Genomic DNA, 19,411 nt, shown 5'->3' with positions numbered 1-19,411 from the left:
CGCTTAGCTGCGGCTTCACATGCTCGTATAGCGGGTTCAGACTCACGCCAACGACGTTTCTGTTCAACTTCATGTTGCATCCTCTTAGCCCTACAGGGTGTGCCCGACGTACACGAGGCTAGAGCAGTTGATGTGTACCTCGGATGCAGGTCCGACAATGAGTGCGTTCACGCACAGGCTAAAGTGGCCGGTAAGATGCATGTCGAAATGGGCAGTTTATTCCATGTGATACTGCTTGCTCGAGGCAAGCCCTACATGGTCACATTCAACATCGACATGAAGGACGGACTTGTGAACGGTGCCATCAGTGTACTTCGAGAGATAGAGTACAGGGAAGGTGACGCGCGCAATGCAGTGTGCATTTGGATTAAACTTGATGTGCCACATACTGGCCAGCTGGCTCAGATCAAAGCCAAGCCCCTCGTGCATCTTGCTCAGAGATGGGGGGATCAAGATCATGGCCGAATGGGTGCCCATCGAGTTGCGCACCTTCACCCTGGATAGAAAGGCTAGACTGAGCTGCTGACGACAGTTTCTGACGAAGACAGTCATCCGCCTTCACAGAGTGGAATGGCTGTCAATTTTTTGTACAACTCAACTAGATGCTGCATTTCTGTACATTGTATGCCTGCTTCCAACGAATCTAGGAACTGTACGCTTCACTTTACTAGGTGCTTGTTGCCTCATCAGCATGAGAGGGATGAGTCATTGCATTTTTACTTACTCAAGGGGGTGCGAGCCATTGCTGATGGTAGTTTTTGTACCATTGGACTGGATGATGTGTTTTTTTTTTTTTCAAGGTCATCAGGGGTATGAGCCACATAAGGTTTCCGCCTTAAAATGCAGTCCGCAGATAGCATGCCCTGCTGTGAACATCTCAACCAAATTTGACAGTCATGCACTGATCGTGGAGCTTACAGGCGGAGCTTGAGTAAACTTTTTCTCAAGCACTCTCCTTTCAAACAAAGCCATCTCCTCACCCTTTTCAAAGCTGCCTCCAGCTGCCATAGTTCGTCATTTAGCAGATTCTGATAGACAGCTGCTATTGGCCAATAGCTGACATCAATGAACAAAGGTATTTGGATCAGTGCGCTTCTTCCTACTCTTATTGTGCATATTTATTGTCGCAGTTTACTAAACGGGCTCAAGTAAGCGCAAATCTGCATTTCGAATTTCGATAAGAATTGCATACTTGTGGAAGAAGCCAGCTATGATCTGCTCACGTTCGGCCACAGCTGCTCGCGCAAGAATGAACCTTTGGTCGCACTACTTAACAGTGTCATAGCCATTAAGTCTTGCTATTTTCAATAAGTTTTGAACCCTCAACGAGGCTTCAACCACCCTAACCACACTGTATGTGACCTCTGTAGGTGGCATGGCTCCAGGTGTGGGTAAAGTCCCTCAATAATTCCAAAGTACAGAAAGGCTTTGATCCAGCCGACGATGCCAGCGATAGGCTGATCGGTGACATGTGACCTTGCTCCGCCCCTTTGCCGCCATGAAAGTTCCTGCGCACCGGGCGATTCTGCGCGTTTTGCCTGTTGTGCTATGCACATTGCTGCGATAATTTCGTTCCGGGAGGGCTGAAATGCCTTGTTGCTGTGCGGCTGGGTGCCGAAACCGGACGAAGGATGGCAGGAAGTTATTTTGCATCCTGCGCAGCAACCAGAAGAATAGTATACTTGCACAGAATTGGATGGAAGGACCTTGAACTGCTGGTAACGTCACGACTATGCGACGCAAGTAACACAGAACGATACAAAGGTACCATAGAAAGTATATATGTGCGTGCATCGAGCTCTGATAGTATTTCACTCACGCGCATGAATGTTGATGGCCGATGTTTGTGGAGATTATTTATTTTAGTTGATTATGAGCCCGGCGGGTGCCGAGATCAGACGGAGGACGGCCAGAAGTTATATTGCATCTCGCGTGGCAAACAAAACTTAACCAGAAGATAAAAGTGGTCTCATAGAATTGGACGGAAAGACAGAACCGTCAGTAATTGCACGACTATGCAAGGAAAGTAACGTAGAGCGATACAAAGGTGCGAGAGAAATTATACACGTGCGTGTGCAGAGCTGCGATAGTATTTCATTCAAGTGCATGAATTTTAATGGCCGAAGTTTGTGGAGATTACTGATTTCAGTGAATTATGAGCCTGTTCACTTAGCAAGTGCAGTATGACCTAGCATGAAAGTAAATAGTGCGGCAGAAGCGCATTAACTCGCTGACAAGTATCCGCATTGCGTTACGTGTGATAAAAAATCCCAAATTTCAGCAGCGAATTCTACTTTCACACTTTCCTGTTTTTGTGTGTGCGTTGTTAACTGCGCTTTACAATATGTCCAAAAAGTCATTTCCAACTCTGCATATCCTAATCGTATTTTGTGCATTGCATATGTGAATATATTCCTAAGTGCCTGCATTAATCTGCTTTTAAAAACAAATACCACTGCATATCCACTGCTACTGGCCATCAAATAATAAAGTATAATACAATATATCAAAGTACATTACATACAGCTGCGAGCTCGTTCCTTCCAAGCTTCCCTTACACTCGAAGATGTTTCAGTAATCCGCGATGCCATTTTACTGATGAAAAACACACAACTGCAAATGAACATAAGAAAAACGCCAGAAGCGATACATGGATCGCCAGCAAAGCACAGTGCAGTAATAGCTAGGCCAATCCGCGTGCGTTTCGTATAAGGGCCCTCTAATTATTACGGGGCTTTAGGGTTGCACGGAGGCGAAAAAGCATAAACACAACAATGCACATCATGATTCAAGTTTACGTGGTGATGTCGCATGGTTCACGAGAACAGACAACCGCCTTCACACACGTGCACACACTACGCTCGATGTTGGTGTGCCGCGAGATTATATCGCTCCGGCAGGCCGAACACGATCGAGGAGACTCGCTGACATGATCCATACCGCCGCTTCAGAATGTCACGACAGTTGCACTGGCCCGTAGCACTGAACCACAAAACACAACATTTGTTGTGTAATCGCTACATGACCGACACTCTCAGCGGCGAGGAGACTGTTGACCCCCACTCCTTTCCACACACACAGGATGTTGTTTAGTTGCCGTGAGGGTCGCACGTTTCCGACGTTATGTCGAAAGTTTTCGGTCCAAGCGACTGTTAGCCTTTTTTTTTACACGAATTCTTCGTTCGCAGTAATCGCTATATGTACGCAGCACACTTAGAAGCAAAAGAATTCACAGAGCAAACTGGATCAAGCGCAAGCAATCACCAAGGCTCGCGCGGTAATTGAGCGCAAATGAATGAAATGTAAACATGCGGAATCGAGGCGATCAAGCCCTAATTCCGCTCTCTTGAGCATTTTTTCTTTCAGTGCTCATTTGAAATTAAAGGACTAGATTTAGCAGTTCTGGCCCTCCTTTTGTTTTTCACCACAGCCAGGCACCAGTAGCGTTTTACTTCCGCACGTGTGCAGATATTTTTTCACCTCATGAATGCCACGGCGCCACGGTTTAGCTTGGGCGCCGTCTGCTACAGGAACTTCCTAGGTGGCGCGCGCGGCAGATGTCGCTACCTTGTTATAGAGGGACCTTAGGTGTGGGGCGAGCTGGCCCGACTGCCAGCATCTGCCTGGAATAAGTTGTCCCCTTCCGGAATTGCGCACCTTCGAGGTGTGTCACCATCATGGTCGAAGCTCATTACATTAGGAATCTTTTCAATGGGAATCTCACCCAATGTGGGCACTGCTGATGTACGAGTGAGCACAAAGACAATGTATCATTCAACCTTCGGAAACTGTGTGATTGCTGTAGAGGTAAGTGCAAAAAGAAATGTGCTACTTGCCACTCAGTGCAAAAAAACACAGCCGTGTGTAACACAGCACAGCAAAGGGATGGGACACCATGAACTCAACCATAAGTTGAGGGATATGCTCAAGTTTGGCATGTCATAGGTGCCAAAATCAGGAAGTAGTGGCACCTACATGAATTAGAGAAGGCATTTGGGTTAATTGATGCTTATCCGAGACTTGAAACGTCATTAACTAGCACTAAAAAGGACATCAGATGATAGCAAGAAGCATACAGGAAACAATGCTAGACTTCAACTCAATTTTTACTGCTGAGAAACATAGGATTCATGGGATGCGCAGAATCTCGACGCAAAGAAGCAACATTCATTTTTTGTTTCCTCTTCCCCGCTTTGACACAGAAGCGATACGTGTAGTGCACCACCTATAAAGGCGCCACTGATAGCCACTTAGCCGGCGCTTCCAAAAGGGCGCTCGGGAGCAGTGGCAGAGGACAACCCTTTGCAGCAAGGACGGCTGAAGTTCGCGGCTGTGATTTCTCCTTTATTCGGGTGCCAGACTGCTTCTTCTGTGGAGACAGCTGCACAAAAGACGCTAGCCTTTATGGGAATATGTTACCGGTGTTTGGGACTACCCAGTCCACATACGTGCGAGGTGTGTCCCGCAGACAAGCGCAGTTACACGAAGTAGAGCTCATGTTAACTAGCTGCTTGGTTTTATTGAATAATGCAATGTCTTGATCGTCTTTTTTTAGTTCTATCCTTGTGGTAATACTGCTTCTGTACCTTAATAATAGGCACACATCGTTACTGCAGACATATACAGTGAAACCTTGTTAAACTGTAGTTGGCCGGAGCTTGGAAGAAGTATGTACTAAACGGTAGTACTGCCTAACCGAAATAGCATGAGATTGCCCACTTACCTGTCAAAAATGGAACTCAGAGAGAGTGCGATGAAAGGGGAAAAAGACATGCAGTATTTATTCACTTTGTGCGACAAAAGTGTTATTCTCGTCTGATGCCACGGTGGGCTAGCAGCGATGACAGCAGCCTCAAACTTACTGAAGCTGCAAGCCTGCTTTTCAGTCAGCCCCCTCTTCTCGGCAAACACTCGCATGACAGATTCCTCATTGCCGTTGCATGTTCTCCATGCACGTGGGCGGTAGCGCTGCAGAAGTTATGGGGCGCCTTCATTGAGTGGTGCTGTTCTCGTCGCGACGATTGCATTCATGAGGCTGACGTAACGCGCAGCTTCTGCCACTGTTGGGTCTGAATCACCCGTGCTATCGCTTCCTGTGTCTTCCTCATCACTGTTGCTAGTTGACACTTCGACCACAACAGAGGCAACGATGGCGAAAACTCGAACCTCGTAGCCGACATCTCTTTGCGGTTGCAGTAGTGCTGCCGAACAACCTCTTCGCATTCCAAATGCCACACACTGCAGTCAACAGTAGATCCCTGTCGCTTGCCAGCACCAACTTCTTCCTGTTACGTTCGATAGCATGAATCGTGTCTAATTTTTCTTCTATACTGAGCACCCAGCATCCTTTTTATCCGAGCTTCGGCATGACAAAAATCTTTGTTTGCACGACGCCACAACGCTCTCTGGCATGGCGCCGAAATGATGTTGATGTTGATGTGACTTCACGTGCAAAGGCACAGGGCGTTTGGAAGCTGTTGTTATGACCTCTGACGCTTGTTGTTCTGCCGGGCCGCCCGATGGAGACGATGCATTGCCGTGTTTCTGTGATGAAAAGTGGAAACACTACGTGCTCATCTATACGTACGCAATAAGCTGGTACGGTTTATGAGGATACAAGATACGTTATGTTCAATGGTCACTGAGTCGGGAATTTGACTTTACTACTTTTAAAACGAAACTACTGTTTAAGTGGGGTTTTTTAGCGCACGAAAAGGGATGAAGGACAGTGGCAAGACGCGGACACAGCCTTTTCGTGCGCTAAAAAACCTCAGTTATGAACCAACACGCCCTAACCTACGCTCTTTCATGTTTAAGTGGGTACAGTTTAATGAGGTTTTATACTGTATCTTTACTGTATCTTTACTGTATCCACACAGTGCAATGTCTCCGCATGTAGTGATCATTCTGCCGATGAATATATGTGATATTACCGAACAAGTGCCTTGAATGTCACCTCAAGAAGAGTAATTGCGAATTTATTAATTGAAATGCGTGCACTAGTCAACGAAGTCGCCAAATGCCAAACGCATGGGGGAATAAAAGTGCAAGTTAGCGCTGTATTGCCAATGCAATTCTGCTGCATATGCCGATGAACTGCCATTCCTGCTGCAATTTTTGCAATTTGAAACTCTCTTAGCTGGAGAGCACTTGGAGATGTGCAAGGCTTAATTCTGGCTACCCTTTCAGTTGATCTTTTTTATCGAATGTTACGGAGGAGAGATGAAACATAATATATTTAAAGGCAGAGCAGTGCCAGCCAATGTAGACGGGCGCTGGCGGCAAGGCTTTGGTTTAGTCCTCTGCAGCGAAGCATTGCACTCTTACGCCACAAAAGATAAGAAAGAATTCAGTTGAATACAAAACACGCTTGCAAAAAGGGACTATGTTGTGAAACAAAGAAATCACTCGGCTTGGTAAGTCTATTCAGACAGCATCGAGGTGTAAAAACTTCCCAAACGTGACACAAGCTTTTCAGCAAAAATGGAACAGCAATACCGTATGCAGCAGCTATCAGCAATTCTTGCCCTTAACTACTGCTTTTCTTAGCACATTTCCGAAGAAACCACAAAATCAAAAATGTGTTCAGGTGAAAAAAGACAGATGTTAACGAAGCACTTGCCTGTTATCATTCTGATAAGACATAGCATGGTTTAGGCCCTTTACAAACGAGGCAAAGTGAAAACCTTGCACTTAAAAAGAAAAACAGTTCTGCATGAAGCAACTAGGTGCAATAACATGAAATGTGCTACAGCTGGTGCAACGATTTACCAGACTGCATAAAACCAACAATTTCAGTTCTTGCAAGCTCCAGTAGCTTTAACATACAACATGATGCCCTCATGCAGTTGTGATGCATAGCTAAAGCAACACAATAAAGAAGTGGCAAACGGTAGAAGCAGCAAGTGACATTCAGAAATTTAGCAAAATGCTTTTAAACTGCATGCTGCACTGCGGACGAACCGAACAAAACATGGGCAGGCTGCGACCACCTTCATTGTTTATCCGTGTAATATGATCTAGTAAAAAGAAAACACTGATATGGCAAAAGAAAGCGCGAGAACACAAGAAATTTCTTGCCGAATGATGGCGATCGATCGCTACTGTTGCTGCTGCTGATGAGACTTTGCGGGGAATGATAGAATTGTGTCATCGGCATGTTTTGGCCCATATTTGAGCACCCTACCATGCAATAATTCTCCTTAGGCACGCCTTGAAGCTTTGGCCACCACACACATGGGATGGGTGTTGCTTATTTTGCTCTGAAAACGTGAATCATACAGAAGCACGATCAACGATGCAAAAAAACTACGGCACACGGCTGCCTCCTTTCCCGAACGCACTCTGCAAAGCCACCACCAGTGGCACGACCATCGGCGCACACTCCGCGTATTGGAACAAATCCATGTACAGGTTACTTTCCAGATACGAACACTCTTGATGAGAGCTAGGGATGGGGTGCTTACACACCTATCACCTGCTTTTTTGATACAGAATGCTTTGAATAATTCTCAGTTGACCTGCCTCTAGAGCCGTCTGAGCAGAGGAGTGCTTTGAAGCTGTGTGGTGCACGAGAAAATACGGCAATGATCAGCCAGATGGCCACCAGCTGCCAAGGAACTGACAGCTGCCCTGTGTCCCCCCGAGTGATGGTTCAAACACCGACTCCAGTATAGTACTTGCCACACTACACCTACAATAAAACTTGAACTGCATGCCACGATGACATTCATTAGGTGGAGCATTGTAGGCTTTGAAGAAGGAGCACCACACAGGGGATCAGAGGCAATCTTTGATTGCCAATAACTCTGCTTCTGCATTTCTGCTAGTATGTATTTCTGAAATTGTCTATTTTAACTTAAAATGCATTTCTCAATTTCAATAAAAAGTGTTTCGGGACCCTTTAGCCCTTTAATGACAGCATATATAAATACCAGAAAAAACTTTTCGTTTTTATCTAAATGTGCAAAACACATCTAAAATAAGGATAATCTATGAAAATAAAAAAAAAATATTTTGCTGAAAATTTACAGCAATAGGGGAAAAACACTAAGCAAAAAAATGGACGTGGGCTTCATCCCACGCCACCTAAGGCTTCGTTTTCAATTTGTATAGACACTCACATCTGAAACGTAGGTGTACATTTCATTTGCTTTGCATTACGTGTGTGACGCCACTGCTGTTGGAGCTCTTGTGTTGGTCTGACCATGCTTTATAGAAAGCGAATCGTGTGCCAAACTTTTTTCTCATCCTGTGTTCCTGCTCTAATCCAACAAATGATGCGTGCTGCCTGTCATTCTGTTTTGTCCAAACAAATTTGGCCAGAAGCTTCACGCTCAACACTGAAACTCACTGAGCATGTGTTGGTGGGCTAGTTGGTTAAGCATGATTACAAAGACGGCGCCGAATAAAACAACACATGAAGAAAGGGGACACGAGACAAGCACATAGGCGCTGAATCACTGAAATCACTAAAACTTAGCAAGAAAAAAAATGTTTTCTGGTATATTGCCTGTTGGCAACACTCGTCAATAAAGAGTTAAAGGATCCCTCACTACGTTTGGAGATTTTAAGCAGACAAGCATAGCGTATACATCACACGCTTACAATTGTATCTGCAAAATAATACTGCGCTGCGCGCTGTGAAAACAGCTGAAATTTAAATCCAAACACCGCTCGCTGTCCCTCTTGAGGAAGCTTCGTCTCGGCCAGAAAGCCAAGGTCACACACACAAATGCCTCTATGTAAAACACTGCTAGTACGTCACTAACTGCGGCATGTAACTTTGATTAACCATTCAATGTGGAAGGTGCAGTGCTACCTCCGTAAATGTGTCGCGCAGCAGGACAAAGGAGGCGGGGCTCGACGCATGAACATGACATGGTCCCTCTGCTCTAGCATGGAAGAACGCAAGGAAGGAAGGCTGCTTGCAGGCACTAGTCAACACAAAGGTCTCCATTGGCAGTGATGATCACTTCCTGGCAACATAGTAAGAGGCCAGTTAATTTCTTTGATCTCCTCCAATAATGAACCAAGCTAAAAAATTATTTTGGTAAAATATTCCTTAGATGCCATTTTACAACTTCCAGTTGTCTAACCAAAATCGACAGTGGCCCTTTAAATATTTCTGGCATTATATGTACACACATTTGATATGATAATGAATAACAAACCAATAGCTCTAACAATTTAATTTTTGCTCCCCCTTTAACTTCATTTTAATGGGGTTTTACTGTAGCTTCCAATATATTCAAACGTTCCTGTCTGTCCAGTGCCATGCAGCCTTGCCTTACCTGGGCTGGGAACTTGTGCTACCACAACTCCTTGGCCAACCATTTATTTGAAGACCACAGAATATGTTGCTAATTCTTGTGGAGAAGCAAACCTGTGGTCATATTTTGTAGCCATTCATTTTGTGCTTTATTCTTTTCGTCGTCATTCATTGTTACCTTGAGCAGCACGGTTTTGTCCCAGGAAGGTCCACATCTACTGCTGTCCTGACTCTATCCTAAACCATTGACTCTGCTTTTAAACACCAAATGATTGTTATAGGAATTTTCATCGATATAAAGAAGGCGTTTGATACCATCTGTCACTTGCCACTATTAGAAAAACTAAAGTGCTATGGTATTGCTGGTGGCTTTCACGACCTTTTTCTACTCATTTAAATTGTGAAAGCGAAAGGTACGAATTGAATTAGTTTCTATCCGCATCAAGAAACGTCGCATGTGGTGTGCCGCTAGGGTTGGGTCCCATTTTGTTCTCTTTATATGTTAACAATTTCCCGCAAGTATTGCAGTCGTTCAATGCTTTAATGTATGCAGATGATACTGCGATAATATTTACAGGAAGTACACTTGAATCTCTGCAACACACTGTGTTCGACGAACTGCCAGCAGTTTCAAGGTGGTTTCGTGGCTATCAACTATTACTAAATGCTGAGAAGACTCAATACATTATTTTCTATTCACGAATGAAAAACCTTAATTACACTTCAGTTAATATATCACTAAACAATCGAACAATTGAACCCACTCACAGCATTAAATATCTGGGAATTATATTTTATAGCAATCTTCATGAAAAAGATCAAATCCATGCCGTTTCTAAAAAGTTGTCCTTCAGCTGTTATACTCTCATACATGCACGACAATTCTTTGAATTGACTTTGCTACAATCTTTGTATTTTAGCCTATTTCACTGCCTCCTTAGTTATTGCTGCGAATCGTAGAGCCAAACATATGCAACTTGCCTACACCGTTACTCTGTTTACAAAAGCGGGCTGTGCATATCATTACTTTTTTCCCCGGTGCACCATCCCAGTAGTACTCTCTTTGAGAGACTATGTGTGCTGTCGTTTATTGCTATGCAAACCACAAGATCTCCTGCTTAGTAATCAAGATAATAGAGTCGAACCTGACTATATCGAACCCGTTTAAATCGAATTACTCTATATATCGAACAATTTCTGGACACGTTATAGTTACAGTGAGTATATATAGCAAGAATTATGCTTATATGGAACAAAAATAGCAGCGACTCCTGATATATCGAACGTCAAGCGGCGAAAAAGTGCCCCCAGAAGTTGGCTTTTTCTTGCGGGTAAACCCGGCGGCGCGGCTCCATCCAACCGCTCTCCCTATCGTGACCACTCTGCCTCAGACAAGCCGTCGATACCCCCCCTGCAAAAAAATTATTCTGGCCCGCCCGCAGTGCTTGCTCAGACAGCCAATCAGGGGCTCTTGTGCCCTCATCGTGCAAGATGGCGAAGGTCTCGCTCTTTTTCTAGTTCATTGTATTTACACCTTGTAGGCCTTCTCCCTCAGTGTTGCCATGATGAAGCGGTAGAAATCGCATTTCGTGGTGAAGCTCGAACTCATAAATCGGGTCGAACGCGGTGGGAAGTCGGATGTCCCCGCAGCGTACAAGATTCTGAGGAGCACTCTCAGCACGATCTTGAAGAATAAGGGGTAGATTAGGGTGGCCAAACTCGCGACCCGGTGCCCGTGGCGCCCGACGCGTACGCGCGGCCGTGTACGAGTGGTTCATCCGATATTGCTTCAGCCGTGCCGGCTTCCGCGTGCTCAGTGATGACTGTAAATTCTGATGAATGTGATGAAGCCATTACCGGTGTTGCCGAAGTTTGGAGCGAGCTGTCAGAATTTCCGGAAGCTGTTGACGAATGAGCGGTGGACGAGTTTGTGAGTGCAAATGATGGCGTCGCGACCATGGGAGAGCCCGAAGACGAAAACTACATTGCCGACATCGTACCGAGCACAAGTGAAAGTGGGCACATCCTCCGAAGTGATTGGTGCGCTCGCACCAGTTCGGTGCTTCTATGCAAATGCAGAAGGTTGCGGCCTCAGCTGCTCCAGCTCCTTAGACAATGTGGGGAAGTGCATGTGTCGTAAGCAGCGAACTCGCCCAAGCAGAAGAAAATGCAGGACTATTTCATGCGAAACTAAGCTAGTTTCATCAACGAAGTGATTTTATAAATGGTATGTGCTTTTATGACATCCAGTTATTTAGCAGGCTTATATTGAATAATGCTCTACAGTGAAACCTTGTTAAACCGTAATGGCCGGAGCTCGGAAAAAGTACTTACTAAACGGTAGTACTGTTTAGCTGAAATAGCACGAGATCGTGCCCACTTACCTGTCAAAAACGGAACACGGAACTTGGAGAGAGTGCGATCACAAAGTTACTGATGCTCTTCACTTCTATTTGTAAGCATTCCATATTTTTGTACTGTGCTACTGAATTAGTCTTTGACCGTGTGTGCTTCGGGTAACTGGTAAATTGAAATTTATGTTAGTAGAGTATCTATTATTTCGTGTAGGAATCACAAACATACTAAATGACAGTGAGTGATTGCGACATAATATATTATTCGCTAAAATAGCAACTTTCATTTTGGGGGATAACGTAAAAGGAAGTGCTTTCTACCTGCAAAATAAAGGACTGCTGTATTGGAATGGTTCGAAAAACGTCATTATCCGCACCACTATCGATTCTAAGCGTACAATTTGATCCTAATATGTTTTAAAAGCGGAAGACCATGATTCGCAACTGTCTGTGATATGGCAACGAAAAATAGAAAAGTAAACTATTTTCAGTGCCGCAATATCGAAACATGCCTTTGCCTTTAAGAGCCCATAGCACACTGATGCTAGTTTCGAGCATACGTTATCAATGTGTGGCTTCCACTTCAAACGATTGTCTAGTCTAATGCCCAAATATTTAAAGGGACGCTAAGGGCAAATACTAAGTTGACGTGGACTGTTTAAATACCATTCCAGAAACCTCGAAACACTTGTTTCATGCCAAGAAAATACTTAGTTTACGAGAAAATTGCATCTGAAGGGTCCGAATACCTTTATCGCAATTCAAATCTCCTGCCACTCAACTGCGGTGGTGACGAGTCATACACCATCACCCCCCTTTGCTGCTGTCGGTGAGTAAAGTGGCGCCCGACAGACGGCAGTACCGAGCCAGGACAGAGTGGCGGATTCACCGCTGCAGCTGGGAGACGGTTTTTGGCACACACTTGAGTTCGAGAGAGGAGGTGGAGCGGGAAGGGAAAAAAAAATGAAACTACCAGATGTGACGACAATCTTACGTCAAAATATCGCGGCAGCTCGGTGGACGCGTATTAGAAGCTTCGTCTGCAGTCGACATCATTGAACATCATTTTGTGATTAATCGAGCACGTATTGTTGGCTGTGTGTGTACTATTTGACTTTATCGTCACTACGTTAGCCCTTTTTCGTGTGTGCATATGCTCAAGCCGTAGATACAAATGTTTGTAATGTACAAACAGATGTTTCCTTTCGTGCAGTAGTGCTGCTGGTGCAAAGCATGCTCATGCTACCGAGCCCAGTGAACATCTCGTTCGCACGTTCTTATTTGCGCGGTTTATCACGTTAATGAAGCGATAAAGTTTATGCGGTTTTCCATATTATAAACCAGTTCATGTGAACCATGCCTATGTTTATGCAGTCCTTCTTGATTTTCCCACTTTCATGCCTACACATACTTACTGATATATGATGATACAAATTAATAATTCACCTTCAAGTAGCATTATGATCCTGCTGCTTCTAAATATTTTATTATATAGGTATTTTTGTGCTAGAACTGCCTGGTTATGCAGAACATTCAAACTACTTCAACTCACATTTCTAGATGAATTGAATTTTTCTTGTTGCGCATAGCATCTAAGAAGTGCAGACCACATAATTATATTAGTGCTCACTGCAAAAGTCAAATGCCATTGTTCTGCTTGCTTTATGTAAACATTGACATGCTCGGCATTTATCTTGAAGTCTGGCCGAGAACATTTCTATGATATTGATGTGCATTCTGGCTATACAACTTTTTCCCCTGTCTAATTGGAGTTTTCTTTCTTTTGGCAAAGGTATAGCTGCATCCCAGTCACAATCGGTGCTTGTCTGCACATTAGAAATACATGAAAACAGCCTCCTACTGTCACAACTTAAATATAATTTTGTTTGACATATTTAATAATCATTTAATCGTTACAGGTATTACACAAACACAGTGCATAGTTAATCTTTTTAAAGTGCATAATTCGGTTTTAGACATCAGAGGAACTTTGTCGCTTTATTAACATGGTTGACCGCGTGAATAAGAATGTCCTAACGGGATGTTCACTAGACTCGGAAGCATGAGCGGTCCTTCACCAAAAGCATCACTGCATAAAGTTAACTTCACTAAAGTACATTTTGTTATGTGGTGAAGCATAATGAAAATAGAAAGGTTCATTTATTAAAAAAATATGCGACATCCTCAACTATATATATATATATATATATATATATATATTTTCGCGCATTCTCATCTTGCTCACAATGTTTGTCTGCTAAGGTGAACGATGGCCTGTGCGCACGACTAGCCATGTCAGTGACATGGTTCCAATTGACTGAATTTATCGGCTGAATTTACGCACCTAATGGTGGAGGAGTGCGCAAAAAAGGATGAACGCCTAAAAAGGGGACCACCAAAGGGGACTCAACCTTTGCCCTGAGAGCGCATCTGTGGAGAATGTGCTAAAGTTGAGCTCCAGCCTGTCTCTTATCTGGTTAATCTTTCCCGAACCCTTCCTTCCGAGCGTCCGATGCGATCGCTTTGTCGGCAGGTAAACTTCTTTGCATTTGAGACGTTGGTCAGTCTCGTGTTCATGCAGCCCTTGGCTTGACCCTTGCCATGACGATTACGCTGACTTCTAATATGAGGAGTCATTGCTCCTCTAGTCAAAAGCTATTCTGTGTTAATTTTGTAATCCTAGCCACTGGTATGTTCTATACAGTTCTAGAAAGTTAACTGCAGATGCCTCTCAAACTTCCTTGAGAGACCTCTGCATGCTGTTAATTGGCAAGCTCACAACAACATCACCATAGACAGTTTGTGCGCTAATTCCATGACATATAATGAGCTTTTGTTAAAGGAATAAGTAAGACGTCAGAACAGTTCACAATGCAATCGATAAAATAAAGGCACAAAAGCAATATATGTGCCATTGTAAATTCATTTTCTCATTATAAGCTGAAATGAACATCCTTGTTTTCTGTCGAAGCTATAGAGATGGACGCACTGCAATGAACTCGCTCCAGGCAGACCTTTCCTACTCTTTATTTTACCATCGCACTGACGAAGTTATTCAGGTACAGTCATGGCGCCATGTGAACACAGCACTGATATAACCCACTGCATCTACATTAACGGCTGCCCTCGCGCCACCTGTGTTGCCTCTCCACTCCAAGGGCAATCCGTTATGCGCATTCCTTTAATTTAAAGGCCTATTTTAAAGCACCCGCGCCTTCAAACATCATGTGGGTGTTGAATCGCGTGACTTCCAGTTAGCTATTGGCATTTTTCTTTTCTTTTTTCTCCTTCCTTCTTCTTTTAACCTCAAGTGTGTCCCAAAAACGGTCTCCCGCTGCAGCTGCTCTTTGGTGAAGTGGTGTAGACCGTTCGGGCATCCTGTAACATCACATGGAAGTTAAATTCTCTGATATTTGCAGTTTGTGCAAGTTTTTCAAGCCAGCAAAGCCAGTGCAGCACTATGTGATAACTATTGAAATGCGAAAGCGTGGGCAGTGTGGAGTCGAGCGAAAACAAAACCTTTCGACCGTCCGCGTAGTTGTCAGGGTTATTTCAATGAGTTCCTTTTTCTAAAAGTGAAATAGGACTGGAGAAGTAGTATTTTATTTCATCTTATAATACAAGGATGTTTTGTGCAACGAGTGGTTAAGTACTAGCGACAGAATTTAACAACTGAGGAGTGCTTTCGTCATCGAGCAAGTACTTCAATGCCCCTGGGGAGTCTCTAATCATGTCCTGCATTTACCTCAACAATTAAGGCTCTGTTTGTGATAATATTGGCGCCTTAAAGATTCTCGAGGACTAATCTATCACTTTAGCTTGACTTAATATAATTATAATTGTGTTCACCTGCCATCATCAAGACATATTGGCAGAGATGCACTGTTAACACGACTATGCCTAGAATGAAAAAGCATGTAGTGAGTTCTTGCTTTGTTGAGGGTAATCTTATTTGCTCCAAACCATGATGAAATGCTGATTAATTCTGTATTAGCCATTTGCATTACTTCATGAAGTGATTGGCCTGTAAACACTAGTGCATACATCTGCATACATGACAGCTTTGACAGATCTGAGAGCTGAAGGAAAGTTTCAACGTATAAAGAAATGGGTGCTAGGACAGATCCCGCAGGCACACCAGTTTTAACTGAAGAATACGAAGATGTCAAGTTAATAATTTTAACAGACTTGGTTAAGTAACTAGAAAATAAGTTGAAAGTACTGGCACTGAAACTGTAGTATTCAGATTTCTTTAGTAGTATGGAATGAATAACTGTCTAAAGCCTTCTTGAGGTCTAAAAATATTACAAAGGCCAATTCATTATTATGGAGTGATTTGTTTATATGTTGCGATAACTATAGTACTGCTGATGACGTAGAGTGACCAGTTCTGAAGCCATGCTGAGATTCATTTAATGTGTCGTCCGCGCTCAGGTACTCTTTTAATTCAATAGGAATAACCTTCTCAAACACACTATTAATAACACTCAGTATCGAAATTGGTCGAATTGCTTCCATAGTCATTATTTTCACCGCTTTTATATATAGGAGATACTTTAGCAATCTTTAGAGTTTTAGAGTATGTAGTACCATGTTCTATATTATGATTGAATATTGTTGTAAGAACAGGACAGGGAAGGCCAACATTATCTCTTAAAGCGTTAACAGTAATGCCATCATGACGAGCCACCTCGTTAGCATTCATATCGGTTAATACATATTGTACTGTAGTATCTTCTATCGGTTTAAGGCAAAATGTGCTGCATACTAACGGATAATTAGCACCACATGACTGATGAGGTATACAGTCAGCTAGAACTGGCCCAACGTTAGTGAAGTATGCATTAAACTAATCAAATTTTTTGGTGTCAATGCAGCTAGGAGCAGTTTGTCTTTTCATAGCTGTACTAATGACATTGCTAATAATATCCCACATCCTTTTAGAATTACCCTGAGCCTTACTGATCAGTTGCGCATTGAACTCTTTTTTTCCTGTTATGAATGATTGCAATGACAGAATTGTGGGAGCTACGAAACTGCTGTAAATAATACTTTTTTTGTTTTTGCTTTTTCCACTTCTAATAGTGTCTTTTTCTTTAATGCCGCTTAATATAGCCTTTGTCATCCATGGACATAACAGCTGCTCGTACCTCCGGTGATTGCTTGTAGTGCATTCAGAAATGACACTGGAGAGGGTTTTCACAAGTTTGTCGCATTCAGCATTGTTGTCTGCACTGAGTATATCAGAGAAATTTATTTTCTTAATTTTATTGCGAAGCAGCGGCTAATTTATTCAACCTTTGCGTGGATGTAATTCATTCCTGGTTACATTTCCATCTTTAGGTATGAATGCGAAGACAGGAGAATGATCTGTTATAGTCGTATTGTATACACCTGCGAGGATATTATGATTGCATGGGATATAGTCGATGATAGTGGCTGAGGTCTTGATCTCCCTGTATGCTTCAGTGTGTACGGTGAAAGGCTAATAGAATTTTCTGGTGCTAAAATGTGGAATGACTTACCTCTTGAAATAAAACTTGCAACAAATTTCGACATAATATGTAAGCGCTACTTCCTCTGTAATCAAGTATTGTCTTCACCTTTTGCCGATGTACTTTTCATTTTGTGTTCTGCCTTTAGTTCGTTTATTATATATATTCTTTTCTTGCATGTGTGTTTTGTCATTGATGTAGATTGTTATGTGGTTGTTCATGTAAAGATATAGCTGCTTTCTAATTAGTATCTATGTATAGCAATTATCTGTATTTACGACCAGTAACAGTTTCTACAAGATTGCTAATTATTTTTGTATTAGACCGTTCGCTAGCCATTTAGGCTATTGGTCCAAATTTTGCTGTATTAACTTTTCCTAATCATGTAATAGTGTTCTTTTTGATTTGATTTTGATTTTGACTGGTATTTGTCACGACAGTTGATAAAATGGGCCGAGTATGGATAGGACATTTTCAAAGTAGGGCCTCTGACCTTTTTGTAAACACAGCTATGGTAGCTAGCACTTGTCTTTGTGAGTGGTTGCTCTCATTAGCATGCCCTTTGTGATTACAAAAGGGCTTTAGGTGTGTGGCAGTAATTGTGACAGTGTTTGGCGAGTTGTGAAAGTGGCAAGCTCTTCAGGCATGCGCTGCTGTTGCATGCAGGCCAAATCTGAGAAAGTGGGAGGTGACCTGACCACTGGAGATGGCCTGCTCATGGGTGGCACACTCGTTGTGGAAAAAGGTGAGCAGTGCAGGGCGCTCATGTGACGTGGTGTTCAAAATCAGAGTCCTTCATTTGTGCTGCTGTGGAGCGAGGAATTGATGCCTTCCCATGGATGCAACCTGGGACTACCTGTGCCATCTGCTGATCTGGGGAGGAAAGGAGGGCATTCTACTGCGGCAGCTGCTGCACATGGCACGGCTGCATGGGCCCTATCTTGAAAGCGATCTGTGATGAACAGTGTAGGTTCGCCGGGCACTCCTAGTTTCGTATGTGCTGTGTTCTCGCCACTTCGATTGTGTTGAAGCAAGAGGCAGCATGGAAGTCAATTAACTTGCTGCTGGTGCCGCTCTTCCTGACACGATCGTTTGGTTAGCGAGTGCCCACGCTCATCGAGTGAAATGTGTTTGTTTGCCTGCACATGCATAATGCCATGCTTGTTAATTTAGTTAGTAAATGAATGTTTACAAGTTTATTTTTCCAATAAAGCTACTATACTTAATTCGTATAGCTGTCGACTAATTTTCTATCGATGCTTAATCTTTCGGGCAAAACTGCGACTTTTACCAAATATTCAGTGTTAAGACCCACGCAGTGCCACAGATCGCAGAAACATTTTGTTTTTTCATCCTGCATTTGCTGCGGGATGACAAGCAGGCGGCTGCCGCTGTCAGTGCGAGACACTAGAGTGTACTAGATAGGACACCAAAACAAATATGGCGGCCGGCGGAGCGAACGCATGGAATGCGATTATTTTTCTTCTCGTGAGTACATTTAGCGTATTGGAACAGTTTCTTCTGTACCAGTAATGAATAATATCGTTAATATCGGCAAGTTTGCGACAACGAAGCCATGTCCACTTGGAGGGGACAGAAGCAGAGATGGGCGCGCTTAGGTGCCAGTGACATAGAAACACATGGCAGGCATGCTGCGGAAACTGCAGCATTTGTCTTCAATGCTATCCTAATACGGCACATTTCCGCTAAGGGTGCTGCGTTTCAAGCGTGGGCATATGAATAGGGTACACTTCTAATTTATCAGTGTAAACATGGCCACTGTTGTTGCTGCTTGTGATTTGTTGCGTGCCTACGAGTGCAGACGAGAAGAATCGAAAGGCGCCCTTTATGTTGTTGTTGACCAAAACCATTATGAAGCCTACAAATAATAAAGCCGAGGCAAGTTTGGTTGCAGCATTTTTTTTTTTTCATGGAAGTGTGGAAAGTGATGAAAAGAATGAAATGGGGCATCTGCTTAAGAATGTTGGGTGCGTGCAGACCGCTTGGTATGCATTCGACAGCATTCGACAGATGGTAAGCGCAATCATCATTAGCTAGACTTCGCACACGACACATCGCTGCGACAAATTCAGGGTGCGATCATTACACGAGAAAGAAAAAAAAATTGAATTTTTATGACAGAATTCAGGGGTGTGATCATTACGCAAGTGCGATCATTATGCGAGTAAATACAGTAATTCCTAACCAGATGAGCTGTTGTCAAGCCCTTGATTTCATACCACTGTAATATTGCACAAATACCAAATTGATAATCACTTAAAGGAGTAATA

General features: G+C 43.3%; 1 protein-coding gene across 1 annotated transcript in view; it reads left to right on the top strand.

Annotated features, from left to right (window-relative positions):
• Nucleotides 1–19,411, top strand: part of LOC142576658 (prostamide/prostaglandin F synthase-like) — a 49,169-nt gene that overhangs the window by 15,188 nt on the left and 14,570 nt on the right. The window contains exon 5 of the mRNA XM_075686883.1: nt 17,787–17,865. Within this exon, the coding sequence (XP_075542998.1) occupies nt 17,787–17,865 (79 nt within the window). The remainder of the gene's footprint in view (nt 1–17,786; nt 17,866–19,411) is intronic.

This window comes from Dermacentor variabilis, chromosome 3, assembly GCF_050947875.1.
Source record: "Dermacentor variabilis isolate Ectoservices chromosome 3, ASM5094787v1, whole genome shotgun sequence".
Taxonomy (NCBI): Eukaryota; Metazoa; Arthropoda; class Arachnida; order Ixodida; family Ixodidae; genus Dermacentor; species Dermacentor variabilis.
The sequence above is the reverse complement of the archived record's forward strand: the minus strand, read 5'-3'. Positions and strand labels throughout refer to the sequence as shown.